Source organism: Canis lupus, chromosome 33, assembly GCF_011100685.1.
Source record: "Canis lupus familiaris isolate Mischka breed German Shepherd chromosome 33, alternate assembly UU_Cfam_GSD_1.0, whole genome shotgun sequence".
Lineage (NCBI taxonomy): Eukaryota > Metazoa > Chordata > Mammalia > Carnivora > Canidae > Canis > Canis lupus.
In genome coordinates, this window is record NC_049254.1 from 27,964,520 (window position 1) to 27,984,768 (window position 20,249).

A 20,249-nucleotide genomic window follows, 5' to 3' on the forward strand; every position below is an offset into this window, starting at 1 on the left:
AGATGGTATCATAACTACAACCTAATTATTAAACTTTTTAAGTGCACGAATATGATACAAAGATCTCGCATATGAAAGATGAATACACAAAGGAGGGAATTTGCTCTTCTTGAGTTATTTCAAAAATAAATAAGAATAAAAGTAAATAAATAAATAAGAATAATTGGACAGCAAAAAACATTAAAATTAACAACATCAGCCTTAATCCCATTTTCCAGAGTTAACCACTGTGTACATGTATATTTGTAGTTTTTATGCCTAGACACACACCAATATATTACAATTGGGATAAGTTTGTACGTGCTGCTTTATAACCTATTTTTCATATATAACACTAGACTGTGCAATTTCCCATGGCATTAATTACTCTTGCGCAGTGTCATATCTAATGGCTACATACAGTGGATATGCCATGGATTACTTTGCCAATCCTGTGTGGTTGAACATTTAGATTTTGTGTGATTTTTCATTAGTTTAAAGTCATGATAAGCACCTTTACACCCCATCTTAACATTTTTCTAGTCTTTAGCACATCACCTGTGTACTGAGTATATGTGCATATTCATCCATGGACAAGACAAACTAATGGCTCTCTGGTCCTGGCAGGGGCTCCCCTTCTAATAGGAGCTAGAGGGGTGCCTGGGTGGCTCAGGGGTTGAGCATCGGCTTTGGCTCAGGCTGTGACGGGGGTCCTGGGATCGAGTCCCACATCAGACTCCCTGCAGGGAGCCTGCTTCTCCCTCTGCCTATGTCTCTGTGTCTCTCTCTCTCATGAATAAATGAATAACATCTCTTTAAAAAAATAAAAAAATAAAAGAAGCTGGAAAAGAGCAAAGAGAGCCAGGTTTTCCAGTCTCCCTGGAGGTATTCTCCAATTACTGGAAAAAAAAAATCAAAGTATTAAAGAATTGTTGAAGAAAATAGTTTCAGAGAACATGGAACAGAGAATTTTAGCAGCTTGGATCATTTATTCTACATAGCAGGTGGTTTTGAAGGTCAGGCTCACCTGTGTTTGTATGTGCCACTCTCTTGTACCTCCACACTCAGCTCTGTGACCTCTAGCTTTCCTTCCTCTGTGAACTCCCCATTCACAATGGCCTGACAGCTCAAGGCCAGCCAAGGAAAAGGTCTACGGGCCATGTTACTCTTTTCCCCTGCAAGCAGCTGGGATTCCTTATGGGGTTCTGAAGGTTTCACCTGTAGGCAGATGTTAGGGCTGCTTCATCTTAGACAGTGGCCTTGCCATTGGCACGCATTTGAGGTTACAGGTACTTCTCAGAAATGCCACCTGGACCCATATACCTTTGTCTAGAGCCCAGCCTCATAAAGGCAGTGGGAGAGAGAAGCTTGAGGAGGAAGGATAAGGCTGGCAGCTACAGGCTCCAACACATAGAACTCAGAGTGGGAAGGATGCCCACGACCATAACCCTTTTGACACGGGGGAGGCGGGGGGAAGGGGCAAGTGCTCCCTCAGCTCAGTCAGCAGCTGGTGTTCCTTTGGGCACAGGAGGCTTTCCTTTGCATCTGAGGAAACTGGCTGGGGGAGCAGGAGTGGTTGGAGCACTTGTCAAATAGCTCAGATTGGGTATGGGTGAGAAAAAAATAAATACTCAGAGGAACCGGACAGGTAAGCATCATGGCTTACAGGTATGTAGTGGAAAGGTGAGGCATTTTTTAGCTGTCGTTTTCTGAATTGACTCTATTCACCTGACTTATACACTTATCACTGGTTTATTGACATAATCAACACTTATTAATAAGCATTTGCTGTATATGAAGCCACATGTTAAGGCTTCCCAGATGAACAGGGAAGAAGGAAGGAGTGTTATGTTTACTTAGCCATCAGTTGTGTGTCTGGTCCCTTCAAATAGATTTTGTCCTTTAATTATCACCACAGCCTGTGAAGTAGGCTTTATCTCTGATGATACAGTCTCCAGCAACCCAGGGAGGTTAAGTAATGTCCGAGGGCACAAAGCTAGTAAGTTCTGGGGCTGGGAGTCAGACTTAGTTCTCTCTAAATCCAGAGCCTGTGCTTTACTCTCAGGGCTGTGAGCTGCCTCCAGGGACATGCCTGCCCTGGGAGAACTTACCATCTCATGCAAAGAACAGCTTGTTGAGCACATAGTGGCCAGGCATGCTCTAACTTGGGAATTAGCTGGAGAACTCCCTTCTTATCCCACCATGATCCAGCCTCCAAGACATCTTCTTAAGTAAGTTTGCAGACCCCTGGTGCTGGCTCTAACTTTTGGATTCAGGAAGGGACTTCGGTCAAGTTGTTATCCCTCTATTAGCAGGAGTTAGAGGCTGGGAATCTGTTAGGAAAGCTTCCAGGAAAGGCACTGCCTAGGCGTCTGTAAAACCCCTTTTGTGTTTAGCCTTACTTCTTCTGGCTCCCAGTAGCTGCTGTGAGAGAACCACCTCTGATTGAGCTTATCCCTAGAGCACAGAGTCCTGTACACAGACTTCATCTCCTACCATCTGCCCCACTTTCCTTTTATTTAAGCTAAGAAATCGAAATCATTTCTTTTCAGTTAATTTTTCCGCCAGCTCAAGTATAGGATTGGTCCCGTCTAATCTGTGAGTATTAGGAAGTGGACCATGAGTAAGGCAGATGCCGGATGATAGGATGCAGTGGTTAGAACTCAAGAGAGATTGTAGGATCTCTTTTGACCTTGCTTTTGACAAATGGTTTTCAGCCATTTAGGGAGCCATTGACCCCTTTGAAAATCTGATGAAAACTGAAATTATGCAGATTTTCTTTTTGGAAAAATGAGTACTTATGAATATATATGCAATAATTTGCATGCAAGTTCATGAGGTTTATGGCCCTCCCCAACCACAAACATTTTTGAGGTAGGGTTAGGAACGTTGCTTTGGTTTACTAGCTGCTCCTGGAATGTGTGGCTTAGTTTGCCCTCAGGCAAGCAGAGTTGAGGGTTACCTAGGCAACTCTTTGCAGGCAGTGCCCCCACACCCCCCATCTTCTTGTTTTCCATAATTCTGGAGAAGGATTCTAGCTTTGTGAGATATTTGGATTACTCTGGTTTCCTATTTAGCACTAGACAGTATTATGTTTCTTTCTAAAGAAATAGCAGGCATCATCACAAGTTAAACTCTCTCTTGAAAATTTTCTTTTTCTAGCTTAATCTGGCTCCTGTTTATGCTAGGTTTGCAGGCGGTGTTTGTTGCTTATCTCTGGCAAACATTAACTTGTCTTCTGTTACTCTGGAGAGGGTCTGGGTCATGGGAGAAAAAAAAACACGTCTTAGCTACTCTTCTCCTTGTTCCCTTAAACCCACCAGAGAGACCTTGGTACTTACCACTATCCTATCTGATTCAGAACCTTGCTGAGGATCCCATAACACTTTGCCTCTTCTCTAGATACTACTTTTTCAATTCTAGACAATTTCTTAGAGCTGGAGTTTTATTAGCCCTTTGGTATTTTCTGAATATCTGTCTCTACAAGTACCTCTATCATTGTATTTCGTATGTGATATTAAAATTACATGTTGACATGCCTGATTCACACCCTACACTAAAAGTCCCTTAGACTCAGGAACTCCACATTTCTTTTTTATCATTGTGTCCACAGTAGCTGAACCTTTGCTAAAACATATATATGCTCAGTAAATATTTGCTGAACTGAATTGGGCAGCGTTTAGATACCCAAGGTATTAATCTAGGAAAGATTTAAAAATTGCTTACAACTTTAGGAATTTTTCCATGGCCAGTCCATCCCCCTCAGATATGACCAACCAGAAAAACATAGTATTGGGATTCATAAGGAGTTCATGCTGTCTCATTTCCATGGGAGCTGTGTGCGTGTGTATGTGTATGATGTGCACAGACCTTTCTTTCTGGGTTACTGCAATTATTTAAAAATAATACCCAAGCAAGTATTTTTATTCTTTCCAGTAATCTCTCCATGTCTCTGTGTCTTCACTTCTTCATATTTGTTTATTTTCCGGGTATATCTTAACATCTCTTTCATTTCTGCCTCTTTCCCATTTGGTTCGTGTATCCTAGGACAGGCTGGACGGCAGTCCCTGGGAGTAGCTCAGGACCAAGGACAGCAGCACACATGTCCTTGAAGTGGGAGGAGGTGCTTTAGTTTGCTCAAGTTTGTTCAATAATATGACCTCCAGGCGTGGTTCTTCTCACCTGTCAGACTGCACTTGGAATTCTGCAATCCTGGTTATTACTTTGGCCCTAGGTGTTCCATGTCTGCGGTGGGCCTGTGTCCAGTCTGTGCCCACTGTGTCACTGTGCATCGCTTTCGCTGATGGGTAGTGAGACTGGGGCATGAATGGCACAGCTATGGAATCAGAAAGTGTGGAGGTAGGAGTGGGGAGAAGCTGTGGGCTGGGGTGAGAGGGACTGCTTTAGGAGCTGCCCATGAAGGTCTCTGGCTCTGAGCTCTGCAGTCAGCCTTTGCTGCTTTACTGCTACCCACACCTGCATTTCCAGCTCTGAGGAGCAGGGCAGAGTAGAGGGGAGGGGGAAGGGTTTAGTGGGGAAGTCCAGGGCCTTTTCATGTTTGCATACCTGCTGTTCCACTGTGACAGAGGCCAAAGCCAGATTTTCAAGTCAACAGTTTCATCTTTAACCTAAAGTCATGTCCTGATTAAATTAAAATTAATTCAAATTCAAATACTACTGATATGCACACTGGGGGAGTGGGAGGGGGATGGAGATTGAGGGTCCCAAGGACTGAGCCTTTAATATGTCTGAACAGCACATACCTTCCGCCCCCACCTCTGAGTGTCTCTGTAACTCTCTCAGAATATATTATATAAGCAAATATACTGCTAATGTTCAACAGTTGATTCATATTCATCACTGACTAATTCATCACTGGCTAATGTTCTGTGTTACTTTGAGGACCGATGCAACAGTAATAGCCAGTGTAACAAAAAAGACAATAAATCTACCACCATCACCATCATCCATGAGGTATGAGCACTTGAAATACCCTAGTCAGTTAGCAAAGAATCAGTTTTTCGAAAGTGATGGGCAGACAGAACCACTTCTGGAGTGGCCATTTTCTTATGTCTAGAGAACACTGCATGTTGTCAAGTTTTCTGGGGAGGGAGGGATTGAGGCAGGGTGAGCGAGGGAGCCTGTGTGTATCACAGCTGAGGTCTCAACTCAGCTAATATTAAATCTTGTGAAGAATAAACAGAAACGGTTTGCTCATTAGCTGGGCTTAGAGAGGTGTCACCCACATGTTTAAAGTGCTAATTATTAGTGATCTTTAATGCAGCTAATTTAGCAATGGTGTTACAATTTTCTGCTCTTCAAAAGTAGCCCATTAGCCAGGCCTTTATATCTAATATTGACTTTGGAGAGTTAATATTGAAATTGGCGCAATTAGAGTTCATGTGGAAGCCTGAGAGAGAGAAAGACGAAGATCGGGGTAGAAATGGGCAGGGAGAAGGACAGGGGCAGGGAGGGGTACAGCAGTCCGTGAGCATCGTCAGTGTGGAGGGCGCCGTTGCTCCGAAGCTGTGTCCTGGGCACTGGAGACACAGAGGTGGGCACCCGGCCCCGCATCCGGAGGGATCCAGGGGTGGCAGTGGAGATGGCACAAGAGCGAGGGGCCTGCCCTGTGACATGCAGAGGAGGAACCAACTCAGCCTGTGCAGGGGAGGAGGCACCGGGGGTGGGGGTGGGGGGACGCCGGGAGGAGATACACAGCTCACCGTGGCGCAGGGGGGGTGAATGGACATTGTGGGGAGTGATGAACAGGTGTGTGTCGGGCTTTGCTTCTCCCTGGTGTAATGACTGCTGCATCACGTCTGCTGCATCACGATGCATGAGACCAAGAGGGTTTGCTTGGAAAGGCTTCGTATTTAAAAGAGGAGCCCGTGTCTTTGCTTTTCCCCTTCTCCCTTTCTCCACTGAAGTCGGGTTGGCTGAGGCTTGTGAATGCCCTTGTCTTGGAAGTGCCAGGGAGGAGGAGAGCTCCGCCACAGGGAGGGAGGACGCTGCTGGGGCAGGTTCCACATTGGCAGGTGTCCCTGGTGAGGGACTGAGGCTGCGGGGAGCACTGTGGGCAGGTGGATCCCCAGGTGGGGGACAGACAGGCCGGTGCATCCGCACCCCGAGCTGTGTGTTCTCACAGGGCTGCCCAGTCTCTTTCTCTGACACATTTATTCCTTCCTGTCAGCGCGCATGTCCTGCCTCAGTGGCAGTTGTTTTAACTAGAGCTCCAAGGAACCTGTGTGTGGCTGCTGGAGGAGCTTTGCAGCAGCCAGTTGCTCAACTGCTCATTAGCATCTCTGAAGAGGGGACAAGACACTCACCTCCACCTCTGGGTGCTGGTGGTTCTCTCTCTCTCTCTTTTTTTTTATTTTAAAGATTTTATTTATTTGTTCATGAGACACACACACACACACACACACACACACAGAGAGGCAGAGACATAGGAGGAGGGAGAAGCAGGCTCCATGCAGGGAGCCCGACGTGGGACTCGATCCGGGGTCTCCAGGATCACACCTGGGCTGAAGGCAGGCGCTCAACCGCTGAGCCACCTGGGCGTCCCTGTGTATCTCTCTCAACAGCTCGTCCTCTCTTGCTCTGACCCATTTCCTCTCATTCTTGCCACTTCTCTCTCCTTCTCTTGTGTTATAGGAAAGAGGTGAAAGGACAGTGGGGGGATGAAGGTCATCGCCTCTCCCCAGCGTGACTTCTTCCCGTCCCCAGCTGCACGACAGTGTCTTCCCCCAGGGCCTTGCCCATTGAGTCCCTGCACAGAAGGGACACGTCCTTACGTCCTTAAGGCTCTTTCCTTTATGATTCAGGTCCACATGGCACCTCCATGGGGTCTTCCTCAGGCTGGCAGCTCCCAGCAGGTGCCTCACAGACAAGCATTCTTCTGGCTTCTCTTGGAACTTCAGGAGAAGATAAAAAGACGAAGTTCCAGTGCCCCCCGCCCCCATATTCCAGCCGCCACCTCAGCAAGGGCCACATGTCTCATCCTCCCCCAGCTCCTTGCACAGTGGAATGTGACGTGGGGTTTGCAGTCAGAGCCTGCTGGTTCCAGCTCTGTTCTGGAACCACAGCCCTCCTCTCAGATTCCCGCAGCTCTGGCCTGTGCTGTGGGGCAGTCCCTGCTCCCTGAGCTTCTGAAGGTACCCGCAGGCACATCTTTACTGATGCCTTCCCAGGAGCCCGCCCTCGGGAGGTATCGGGTTCAGAGTGGGATCGCAGAGCCCATCTACCACCTCCGTGCCCCCCTTTCCATCATTCGCTAACCCTGCTTTTCTGTTCAGCCAGTATGCTCTCTCCATCTCTGGCCCGTGACCTGCTTGCCCCTTCCTCTCTGTCTTGGCTGGTGCCACTTGCCACCAGGACACTGATCTGTGGCCCGTACTCAAACCCTGGTTCAAAGACCACCTTCCGGGGGATCTGTCCCTATAAGTCGCCTCCTACTCACACCACTCTAACTCTCTGTCTTCTTAGGACCCACATGTTTCAGTCCAGTATCTCTGGAGTCTCTTTTGTATGACAGGCACTGTGCTAAGTGCTGGGGGTAGGGCCAAGGGTAAGACATGGCCCCTACCCTCAGGGCCTTGGAATCCGTTAATGGTGAGTAGAATGAAAATATAGGAATGACTTCGAAGAGATGATGAAGTACGAGGCACAGTCAGGGATGACTCCACTTGACAAGAAGATTATGGAAACTGCACAGAAGAAGTGATGGATTCGAGAGAAATTGAAGAGGTGGAGTTAGCAGAACCAAGCGAGTGAACTGATATTTGGAATGTAGGAGTGGGAGGGGTCTAGGTGGGTCTAGGCTCTGTTTGGGTTTGTTAGCGGGTGATGGCACCAAAAACCAGGATATGGGGGATAAAGGACAGCCAGGCTGGGGGCGGGGGGAGGGTCTTCATCAGAACCTCAGAATTGTAAATTGTTTTTCATACCAAGTCTGGCAACCTCTTGGTGTCACGGGAAATGGGCACTGGGTATTTACTGGGCTGAAGACTCTCAGAGGGCAGAAACTGGGTCTTCCCTCCAAGGGAGAGAATTGCCTGAGATGAGCACTGTGATCTCATTAGATGTGGAGCTCCTAGGTAGGGGCACCTCTCCTTCCTCTGTTTCTCATCCAGTGTTGCCCAGCGTTCAGGGCTGGGAGTGGAGAGTGCAGGTGCGATGAAGAGTCATAAACCGACCGACTCCTTGTCCTCCAGGGCCATCTCAGAGATGGTGTCTTGATCTGTAAATGCATCTGAGTCCTATATGACTCTGAGAGCAGTTAGAGAAGGTGGGGCTCTGAGGGTTGGGGTAGTGAGGAAGATTCGTTGTGAAATTAAAATATCTGGTACATGAGAGAATGGTTTAAGCCACCAAAATTCTGAGCGGTTTGGACAGATGTTGTTCACAACTACTCCTACCGCCATAAAATAAGACATGGTCCAGTCTCAGTGCCCTGGTGGGGGAAACTTCTCTATCTCTCTGATAGCCTTTTCACTCCAGAGCCGAATCTGGGTGACAGGTTCTAGGGTAGTGGCTGACTTTTTGGAATTATTGGGCGGTGGTGAGGGGTCTTCCCATGGTGGATGTGGGAGGGGTGACGGGCAGCACTAGATCAGATTTTAGAGGCTCTACTTAGACTAGACTAAAGGATGTTTTTACCTATCTTTGTCTCTGAGGCAACTCTGGAATAGAAAGACCTACTTTAGTGTGTAGATCTTCCTTAAATGCATCGTGTATATGAGTCACTGGGGTTTCTTGTTAAAATGCAGGTTCTGATTCAGCAGGTCTGGGATGAGGCCTAGATTTGGCATCTCTAGCAAGGTCCTAGCTGGTCAGGTGATACTTGTTACTTTGAGTAGCGAGGCTTTAGGGCTGACCTTTCCTTTGAGCTCCCTTGCACTCTGTTCAGGTGATGTCCTATCTCGGATAACAGCTCACTGTCCTATCTGTATAGCTGCCTATCTCTGCCTGCAAGCCCCCTGGAGAGTGGGGTCTGCTGCTTATTTGTCTAAGTACTGCCATGCCTCACATAAGGCATAGCACATAATAGGTGCTCACCGAAGAACTGATGAAAGAATGACTCTGAAAGAGGAAACAGTCCTAATTATGCCCAAACTAAGGCTCCACCTCATGAGCTCTTCGAATTCTCAACTGTAAACTAAACATCTTCTGTGCACCAGTCCGTTGGTGACTCAGGGCCACTTTGATCAGGGCCTCCATGCCGGACACATAGGGATGGAGTGGAAAGAGGAGGCCGAGGCCTGCCTGAGCATTGGTGAAGCAGGGTCAGGCCCACTTGAGGCAATGAGATAATAATAAAATACTTACAGTGAGTGCACATTAAGGGAGTGTGGCCTAGAACGAAAAGGGAATAAAGAGCAATGTATGGGTTAGGTACCCTAGCACCTTGCACCTCCAAATGCTCAACACTTAGCTGCTTGTGTCTTCACTTGTTGAGATCAGCATCGTTTCCTGGATGAGGCTAGCATGGAGCCCAATGCATGCAGTGGCCCTGGGGTACTCACTGCCTTCCCGGAGTCATGAAGCAACCGATAGAGGGCCTTTGACCCAAGGGCCAGCCCTGCTGTTGCCACGTGGGGCCCTGCAGAGGCTGGGAGCCAGAGTGGTGGAGGTGGGCGCTTTCCCGCATGGGGAAGGCTGACTAGGAAAAGTGAAGGGGAACAGGCAGCAGCAATGGAAGCATAACACCGTTTGGAGCAAGGAGGAGGCAAAAGTGGGGCTTCGAGAAGTTCCATGCTGGAGATCCTGGGGAGATGGCGGTGGTAATTTTTACTTCCCTAATAGATGTGGAGCATTTCAACTTTGCTAATTAACCGAACAGCAGGCTTGTAATTCTGACAGCAGCAGGACACAAATGGGGTGGGATTAGTGCTGAATGAATGCCAGCGAAGCATGCCTTTGTCCTTAAGAGAAAGCACGGAACTCACGTTGGGTCAGGTCCATGAGGGTGCCCTCTGGTTCTTTTTTTCCTACAGTAACTCCAAAGGCACCAGGGCTTTAATTTCTTCTCAGGATTTCTTGAGAGCTAGCAAGGGGCCTGCTGTTTCAACAGGCACTTCTTTGAAAGGGGGAAGCTGATCTGTGGTTGGTCTAGAGTCTGTAGGGTAATAGTGCTATTATCAAATATACCTTGTATCAGAGATAGGAATTGCAGGTCAGGTCGGCCTGCCTCCTCCGAGGTGTGTATGCCTTACAGAAGTTCTCCCATCACTAGCCTTCCATTCTGGTACCTTGGGATGTCCGCACAATGGAGTGAAGTGTCTTGGGCATCCCAGTTCCTGAGCTGATTTCTGGAAAAGAACACCCTGGGAGGCCAGCGAAGAGCTGTTTTATCTTCCCAAAGCACACTGAACCTTGTTAGGGAGTTCGTTTCTAGGACTTTCTCTCAAAGCATATTGATCTGATAATCCAAGGATCTGAAAGGCCAATAAATATGAAGAAAAGGTTTAAAAAAGTCTCAGACTCTCAGAGCTGAGCGGGACCCTGTAGATCATCTACGCAGATCACCAGCACCTGGTGTGACAGATGAGGCCGCTGACCTCGCGCATGTCACTTGAGAAAGGGTTACCATTTCATTCATTTCTTTATCCTTTCATCAAATATTTATTGAACATTTTCTATGAGTCTGCCCAGACATGTACCTGATAGTGAAAACATGTTGCTATTTCATTGGTCCTGTTTGAATTCGTGTTCGATGGACTTCCCCTTTATTCTAGAGCCCAACAGCTGGCTTCACAAGGGCCTGGGGGAATTGATACATAGGACCTTCAGCCAGAGCAAATAGGTTTTCTACTCAAGGTCGCCAACTTCTGAGCTGCTGGGCTAATTAGTTTAGCTCTACTTGGCTTTACATAACGCATACATTGTTGAAAAGTTGTTTGTAATTCAATTTTTGGCAAATGAAAAACTAACTCAAACCATTAAGGCAACTTTTATTTAAAGAGACCCTGGAGCAAATCCTTTTATAATGTGAAAAATCTTGTTGTTGTTGGAAACGATTATCCCCAAGTTAAGGATTTTGTAAATCTAGATACTTTAGGTTTTCTTATGGTAGACTCACAACCTGGGAGGTAGTTCAGCTGTGCTCTCCCCTAGACCGGGGAATACTCTGGCCTGGGAAGAGGAAGCCCTTGGGATCTTGGACCAGCCCAACCCAAGATACTGACATTTACTCCAGCCAATTGCCAATGGTTGCAAGCTGCTGGGACAAGCCACTGCCTTTTTCTCAGGCCCTGGAGTCTGGAGGGGAGAAGAAACAGGTGGGGCATGATGAGTGGACTGTGAGGGATGGAATTCAGAGCACCCTCTTGCTCTCCTTCCGTGAGTGCAAGCAATGAGGGGGTAGGTGAGGGAACCTTTTGCTTCCATTATAGCAACTTCCGAGGTCTTCCTTAATGTCTGGGGACTTCATGGAATTAAAGCCATCTTGCATACTTTAAAGGAAGTAGGGGAGAGGAAGAGCAGTAGGAAAAATAGGACAGGGGTTTTGGAGAGAAGGTTGTGTGGATTCTTGTCATACAGTAAAATCTCATTCATTTGGGCCTTGATCTTTTTTTTTTTTTAAGATTTTATTTATTTATTCACGAGAGACACACAGAGAGAGAGAGGCAGAGACACAGGCAGAGCGAGAGAAGCAGGCTTCATGCAGCGATCCTGATGTGGGACATGATCCCAGGTCTCCAGGATCACGCCCTGGGCTGAAGGCAGGCGCTCAACCGCTGAGCCACCCAGGAATCCCAAGCCTTGATCTTTTTGGATTTATAAATAATCTGGAAGTAGATGGGACTGAACTTGAACCTTTCTTATAAATTTTTTCCTATAGCAATTACTAGTGTATGTAGTGGTATAGAGGGGAATGTCTTAAAACTGATGTACACATATATTTCATATATGACAACAGAGGCATCATTCTACACAAACAATTCACGCATCAGCTAGAGATGATCCTTGTCTGCTTGGTGCAGCCACATAGGACTCTTCCCTGCCAAGGAAACTGAAACATCTTATTTCATGAAGCTGAAAAAAAAAAAAAACCTATATATTTGTAAATTCTATAATAATTTACATTGATCCTAACTGGTTTCTACTAGTGAGATTTAAGTTTTCCTGTGTTGGGACACAAAGAGTGTAAAGATCTGTACAAAACAATGCTTATAGTTGGAGTTGTTTTTTCTTAATTTTTTTTGTCATATTTTTTTCATTCTCAGAGTGAGCCTTGGAGGGGGTTCTTCTGGCATTGGGTGCTGTGGGCCAGCTTGTAAAGAGAAGCAAATGATGAATAAAAAGGCTCAGTGTATTTATGTAGTGAAAAATGGAGAAGGAATAGATGAAATGGTCAGAGATACTTTGGAAATTTGTTTGGGGTCAGGACATAACCCCTGACCATGGCAACTGGAGACACATCTTTCCTCCTCTTTGGTGGAGCGTGCAACTGGTTCATTTCCCTTCCCTAAGCCAGTGATTCTAATCTTGGGCTGTTACCAGAATTCCCAGGTGAGTCTCTTGAAGCAGTAAGGGTTTAGAAGTTAAGAAAGCCCTGCGTGGGACCATCCTTCCCAGTACGTTTCTCTGCAGATTGTCAAACTGGGACTGTGAGGTAGTAAGCCAAGTGGGGAAAGGCACTAGGACGGTTGCCTGTGGTCTCTGGTTCTGTTTCACTGAGCTGACACAGAACCTCCTCTCCTCTGGGATCCTTGTGTGTGATAGCCTCGTGCTGATGTACAGCAGAGATTCCAGTTATAGCTCACAGAGTGTGGGCTGGCTCTCCCTGAGGGTCCTTGTAGGGTGCTTGGGTTAAATGTAAGGGCGCAGTGGGCCGACCCGGGATTTTATATGTGTGTGTGTGGTGGTTGGGGGGGGGGGGGGGCTTCTCTTCCCACGTGCCTTGAACTCACCAGGTTGGGTTGTCCTTTGAGGTTATTGTTTCTCGTGGCACATCATTATTTTCCATTCTATGTGAGCCACAGGCCTCTGCTTCCAACCCCCTAACAGGAAGTCCGCTGGACCCCAGAGGGGACTTTGAAGCTGAGGAGCAAAATTTAGGCAGAGAATGAATTGCTGAAGAAGGGAGTGCATTTCCTTCCCAGGAGACTGATGTCTCCACACCTCCTGTGTGTTGTGGACTGGTGAGGGTGACATTGAGGGGGAGGAGGAAGAAGGGTATTGCATTCAACTTTGCTTCCCACTTGGGGATATTGTGATTTGCTTGTATAATTTGTATAGTGAAAACTAAGAGTCACTGTGCCAGGTAGAGGAAAGGCAAACACAATTATTTAGGGCATTGTGGTCCATCTTGATATTAATTATCCTGTTCCATTGGTATTCACTGAGTGCTTACCGTGTACCAGACACCATGCTAGGCAAAGAGGTACAAAAGTGGCTTTTAAAAAGCCCCATCGTCAAGTTGCAGGGCTGTGGTTGTTGCCTGCGAGGCACGGAGCTTTGTATATGTGGTGGGGGCAACCTGGACCGTCCTCTCCCTGGAAGGGACACCTCTGTGGCCTGGCATCATGTGGAAGTGTCTTATCTGTTGTGGACCTTCTCCTGTCCCACTGGGCTGGGCTGTAGCACCTGAACAAGGCACAACTTTCTGGCGTGTGATGGGGTTGGGCCGCTGAGGGAGGGACCCAGGGATTCATCCGTCTGACCTCTTTCATCCTGATTCCTTCTGTTTTGTCATCCCACAGGGTCTTTTCGGAATGATGGTTTGAAAGCTTCTGATGTCCTTCCTATCCTAAAGGAAAAAGTGGCCTTCGTGTCTGGTGAGTGTCTGTGGAACTTTGGTCTGAAAGGGACCTGGAAGGGTGTATACGCACATGCGTGTAAGCAATCACTTCTTGGTGTGTGAGAGAGAAGTTGGTGGGGGGTGGGTGGCATTTGGAGTGGATGGCTGCATCCTTGCTCCAGGGACAGTCAGAAAGAGGAGGGAGAGCCTGGATCCCAGCTGGGTGCTCTGGGAGACGTTCACAACCATAAACCTGACCTCACCTCACCCTCCCAGGCCTATCAGGTCCCTCATGGGCCTCTATGGGAGGTGCTCCAGCTGGAGGAGTCTGTTTACCTCACACATTCCCAGAGGTTTTATTTGGGTTCATCTCTGAGCCGATCATGGGTAGGAGATTAAGATGTTTTCTAGCTCCTCTTTATCTTTCCTTCTTGGCAAAGGGAACTCAGTTGAGTGTTTGTATTCATTCATTTATTTTTCTGAATCATGACTTGCAAATATTTATTTCCGACTTTCTTCTCCAACTCATCTGTGCACCTGGATCTTTTGATGTCTGATTCAGGGGTCAGCGAACTATAGCCTGTGAGCCAGCCACCTGTTTCTATAAGTAAAATCTTATTGGAACACAGCCACATGCATGTGTTTAGGTAGTATTAGTTTCCTATTGCTGCTGTAACAAGTTACCATAAATTTGGTAGCATACAGTAATAGAAATGTATTCTCTCATGGTTCGGGAGGCTGGAAATTCAAAATCCAATTTGCTGGTCTGAAACCAAGGTGTCAGCAGGTCTGTGCTACTTCCAGAGGCTCTTTTTTTTTTTTAAAGTATTTATTTATTTATTTATTCATGAGAGACACAGAGAGAGAGAGAGAGAGAGGCAGAGACACAGGCAGAGAGAGGAGAAGCAGGCTCCATGCAGGGAGCCCGACGTAGGACTCGATCCCAGGACCCCAGGGTCACGCCCTGGGCTGAAGGCAGATGCTCAACCGCTGAGCCACCCGGGCGTCCCAACTTCCAGAGGCTCTTAAGAGAGAGCTTGCCTCTTGCCTCTTGCCTCTTGCCTCATCCAGCTTCCGGTGACTGCCAGCATTCCGGGGTTTGCAGCCATGTCACTCCCATCTCTGCCTCTGTGGTCACATTGCCTTTTCCTCTTCTGTCTGTATCAGATCTCCCTCTGCCTCCCTTGAAGGAAGATACCTATAACTGCTTGCTCACATAACCTAGGATAATCTTCCCATCTCAGGAGCCTCGACGTAGTCACATCTGTTGAGTCTTTTTTTCTAAATAAGCTAACATTTACAGGTTGCAGGGATTAGGGCCTGATATTTTGGGGGGCTGCTGTTCAGCCTGCTACGGGCGGTGTCAGTGGCTACTTGCTAACTACAACAGCAGAGCCGAGTAGTTTCATCAGAGCCCAGATGGCCATGAGTTTAAATTATTTACTATCTGGACCTTTCAGTTTGGTGGCCTGTGATATAATTGAAGGCGAGCTACCGGGGCGCCAGCGTCACCCTGGGCTCCATCGCAGGCCTCCATTATAGACTCTCCAGCAGGGGCTGGCCTGATGGCAATGCCCCATCAAGGAGCACATTGAAAGAAACACACCCCAGTGCTCGTGCCTTGTGGACTGGGCCTTTGTTTCTGGATAATCCTGATTGTCTACAAGGAGTGGTGATAGAGTCAAAGGGAAAGAGCAAATACAGCCCGCAGTATATGGCTTCATTCCTCAGGTGCTGCTTGGCCTGGCTGATGGGCAACAGAGAAAATGGAGAGAAGAAAGAGAGAGAGAGGAGGGGCTTGGGGGGAGGAAAGACCAAGCAGCAGGGGCCTCCTGCCTACTGAGAGGAAGGTGAGACACTGATGATTCAGAGTGTGGAGATTGTTGTTATTGTTACTATTATTTGTAGCAGCAGCAGCAGCAGCAGTAGTGATACCTGTGCTTTACTGTTGTGGCCGCGAGATGACACTGAGAAGCTGCCTTTCCCCGTTAGTGTCAGGTGCTTACACATCTTAGCAGGTAGTGAAGCCGTCACTGAACGTGTTGCAACACAGGCTGAACCGCCCCTTGGTGGGACCCTGGGCAGTGATTTCAGGGTGGGTAGAAGTGTAGTGAGACAACCTGAAAAGCCTTTGTACGCCTGGATCGGAGTGCTTGCTGGACATGTGGGAGGACCCTGCGTGGAAGTCCGGGGGGGCCGCTGGGCAGCGCTAAGTCGCTGCCTTCCAGGACGCGGCCCACAGGCCCCTACTGCTGACTCTCTGCTCCCGAGTAGAGCCCCATCACTTCGTTTCTTCTTCTTCCTCCTGGTGGCCCTGAGCCTCATTTAACCTGATGTCCTTCTGTCCCCTGGGTATCCTGCTAATCCTCGCATTTCTCTTGTGCCCAAACAAGCACTACCTGCAGTGCTCTATCCATACCTTCTGCCAGCTTGAGCCTCTCCTCTCCTTCTCAAGCCAGTTCCTACTTTGCCTCCTCCAGGAGGCCTTTCTGGCTTGAATGCAGAGCCTCTGAACACCATCCTGTCCTGCGTCAATGTAGGACATAGGAGTGCAGATACAGTACATTCTGACATGGGAACCCTTGTTTGATTGTTCATGCCTTGTTTTTTTCTTTTTTTAAAAAGATTTTATTTATTTATTCATCAGAAACAGAGAGAGAGAGAGGCAGAGACACAGGCAGAGGGAGAAGCAGACTCCATGCAGGGAGCCCGACACGTGGGACTCTATCCCGATCCCCTGGCCTCCAGGATCACACACTGGGCGAAGGTGGTGCTAAACTGCTGAGCCACCTGGGCTGCCCCCAAGCCTTGTCTTTTCTCATGTAAATTAAGCTGGACCCCTGAGGCGGGGGCCCAGCCAGCCCAACTCTAGAGAGTTGTCCTAAGGGAGCGCACAGGAGCAAGGAGCCGTCCAGCACGAGGCAGGTAGAAGTCTGCCAGGGCAGGAGCAAGGGGGCTGGGGGTGTGCATTCACACCCTTGTACTGATGTGGGCTGAGCAGTCTTATTCATCTGTGCATGGTGCCAGGAGCTTTTGGACTTAGGGAACATTGTCTTTCCATGCTGGCGACGGATGCTGAGGATGCTAGGGAGACAGCTGGCTGCATCTAAAAAAAAAATAATAATAATAATAAAAAAACAATAACAGAAACAGGAAACAAACCAGTAAAGCCTCTTATATCCTGAGCTTTTAAAAGAAAAGAAACACAAGAATAAAACAAAACAAAACAAAACAACCCAGAATTAAATAATGCAGTGTAGCAATCGCATTTCTTTCTGAGCAGGAAGGTGGCAAGTGGAGAAGCAAAGCGTTGGCTGTGCCTGCCCTCCTCTGCCAGTGCCCCCAGCGTGGCCAGGGAAAAGGAGCCTGTGCTGCCATGGGAACGCACATTTGGAATAATCCAGCACAGCCCTACAGCTTCTGCATGTGGGTGTGTGCACGTGAGTGTGACAGGATCTGTGGCTGTGCCTCAGGGAGCCTCTGTCTTTCCAGCCCGGCCGTCCTGCTCTGCATTCAAGACCTGGGCATTCCCCGCCTTTGCCCCCTCTGGCTTCTTCTGAGCGCATGCGTGCCCCCCCCACCCCTGAACAGCACCCATTTGTGCCTTTTATCCAGTCTGCTTGTACAGAGCTCATCTCACCTCTGTGACCTTTCTGTGCACTCACACCCTCCTTTTGGCCACCCCTGATGTCCCTCTCTGCCTCCTTATCTCCCACCAACGTTATCTGTGCGGCTGCTGTGCCACAATCTTATGGGCAGAGCAGAGACCTGGACCCAGGTCTCTCAAAGTGTGTTCCATAGAACAGCAGTCCCACAAGATGAGCCTCAAAAAAAGAAAAAGGGGTTGTATACTCCTAAGTGTGGGAATGCATATCATAGCTGCCTCCTGGAGGTTTGCCATGTTCATGAAAGCACATGTCTATTAAACACATGAAACCATCTCCCGAACTACAGAGTAACCTCATTCCCTTGGGGGAAAAAAAAATCATATATATCCATCGACATCTTGCAGAACTTTACTACATGGACCAAACTTTTGGTTTAATTCCCTTGATGCATTTTCTTGTTTCCATCTACCCTCCCACTCCCCGCCTTCCCCAGTTGCCCTAACTGGAGCCTGATAGCCCCTGAAATTTTTGAGCACTGTCCCTCTTCTGGCTCAATCAGGGAAGCCTTAACTACCCCTGCTTTTAGCCTTGTCTCTTCCCCGACCTTGTCCTGCCCTGCCTCTAGGGAAGGGGATCAGTGTCACTTCTGGAACATCAGACCGTCCGTCCCCTCCTCCTTTTTCCATTTTATCTCTGTCCTGAAGCTCCTGGAACCAAAGCCTCACACAGGCAGGCCCACAGCAGGAATGAGGTGAGTGAAGGAATGGCTCTTTTGACGACTCTGCGAGCATCTGTATTGCCTTTTCAAAGCCTGGCTACTTTTGTCTTGCACCCTCTCAGATCCACCTCCATGATGTGCACTGACGTCAGCGGGGGGTTCTCATTCTTCATCTCTGTTTATCACCCTCTGTAACTGCAGTACCCATGTCAATGATCCATTCTCCTACATATTCATGGCGGCTCAGCCTTCTTGGTACCAAGGTTTTCCACCTCCTTACCTTGGCCATGCGTGTCCAAGACCTTAACTCTGACATGTGTGTCTATGGCCTTAGTGCCTTACCTTTGATCCTTTCTGATATTCCCCTATACATTGGGAAAGGATGGACAGCAGATGAGCAAAACATCTGCTGTCCCCTCTTCCCTGGGAGCTCATGATCCAGCAAGACATTTCCTCCCTTCCCTGGGCCCTCCCCGCTTATGCACGCACTAGCTTGATTTGCCTTCACTCAAGTGAGAACCTGTCATGGACACCATGGCTAGACCCCAATAGAGCTCTCACCATGCCCGAGGTCCCTGCCTCATCCCTCTTAGCCCACCTCAATGCAGTCCTGCTGTTCGTCCTCTAGGGATGCTGACCAGTGACGGTCTGCTCCCCTTTTTCCCAAATACCTCAAGCCTATCCTGGCCCTTGGTAGGTGGGCTAGTTTGCTATTTTACCTGAAGAACAATGTCTCCCAGGTAGGCTGACTTCATCCCTCTCCTTAATTTATCTGTTTCCTCCTCCCTCTCTGATTTCTATCAGTTTGCTTCAGAGAAGGGGGCAGGACCTCTCTCCCCTTGCACCCGCTCTGAGGCCTCGTCTACCCAAGGTCCCACTCTTTCCAGCACAATGGCTTTTTCTCTCTGCTCATTCCTCTTCTGCTTCCGACATCCTTATTCTTACAAGGTTATCTCCTTTCTGACAAACACCTGGCTGATCCTGCTGCCCCTTCTCAAATCCCTATCCATGCTTCCTGAAGGGGGTGGGGGCTGTACTGCTCCAGGCTTTCTCCCCTCTTTCCCCCCTCCTCTGCCATCTGGAACCTTGCCCAGCCATATTTATGAAACTCTTGTTTCCAAGGGCAGAACTGGCTCTAGCTTAGGAAGTACAGTGTCGATAGTCGTCCAAGCTCCTTAGTGAGCCTTTGCCAAGCAGACCAGCCTTGGCTCCCCATGTTCTCATGGCTCTACGGTGTCCATGGAAGGTCAGGAAGAAAGGCAGAAACTTGCAGTTAAAACCGTCCAAGGGTGGAAAATCCTTAGGGTGGGTCAAGGCTAGAGAGGAAGGGTGAGGGTATGGGAGATGCTCCTAGTTTTGGGAAACCTTCCATCTAATCCTTCTGCTTCCTTTTCTTCATGTGGAAGGCAGTTGGGAAGTGGGGATCATTTCCAAGGCAGATGAGTTGGGGGTGGCTATTCATACAAAGAACTAGGGCCTGTGGTATGGAAGGTCTGGAGCTGGGGGCTCAGGTCCAACTCTGTGGTATATCTACACAAATCTGCTCCAGTGTGGGGCTGGGGGTGGTGGTGGTACCGCTGAAACATTTTTTTCCATCAGGGCAAATTTCTCAGTGGCCCTGATCTTGTTTGACATTTTTTTCGTTGCGGCCTTCTTATTTCTTCTTCAAGAGTATTCTGGAAATGTTCGGATTTTGTTTGTCATGCCTCCCTTCTGTCTATGGCTTCAGGACCCTCCAACCAGAGGGAAACATTATTCATGAGCCCACACTTGGGTGGGGACTCTGGGAGGCTCCGTCTTTCTTTGAGAGAGCTCCTTCTTCAGGGCTGATCTTTAAGCTTCTTTTCCACTGTTGGTGATGGCCATGCCAATGCCTCCTCCTTGTAGTACATCCCCTTGAGGTCCCCACTCTGGAGGGTGTCGGGGAGCAGCCTGGGATGTGTGCAGGACTCTGTGCTCATGACACAGAGGTTTTCTTCGTGTAATAACCAGTGCCTGTAAAGGCATACCTTAACTTTGTCCCCCGTGACCCTCCTGAGAAACTTGGTCCTGCTTCCTAATCATGGTGCCCATTAAGGAATACATTTTTAAATGATGACAATAAATAGCGAATAGAAAGTTTAGGAAAAAAGTGGAAAGAAAAAACAGCCACGTGAAATCCTAACCTTCTAATGGCAACAATGATCATCATTTCACTATA

The 20,249-nt window shown here is 48.1% G+C and overlaps 1 protein-coding gene across 1 annotated transcript in view; it reads left to right on the plus strand.

The window, feature by feature from the left end:
- The window catches only part of KALRN (kalirin RhoGEF kinase), a 660,995-nt gene that overhangs the window by 177,580 nt on the left and 463,166 nt on the right, over positions 1-20,249 (plus strand). The window contains 1 exon segment of the mRNA XM_038583060.1: positions 13,686-13,760. Within this exon segment, the coding sequence (XP_038438988.1) occupies positions 13,686-13,760 (75 nt within the window).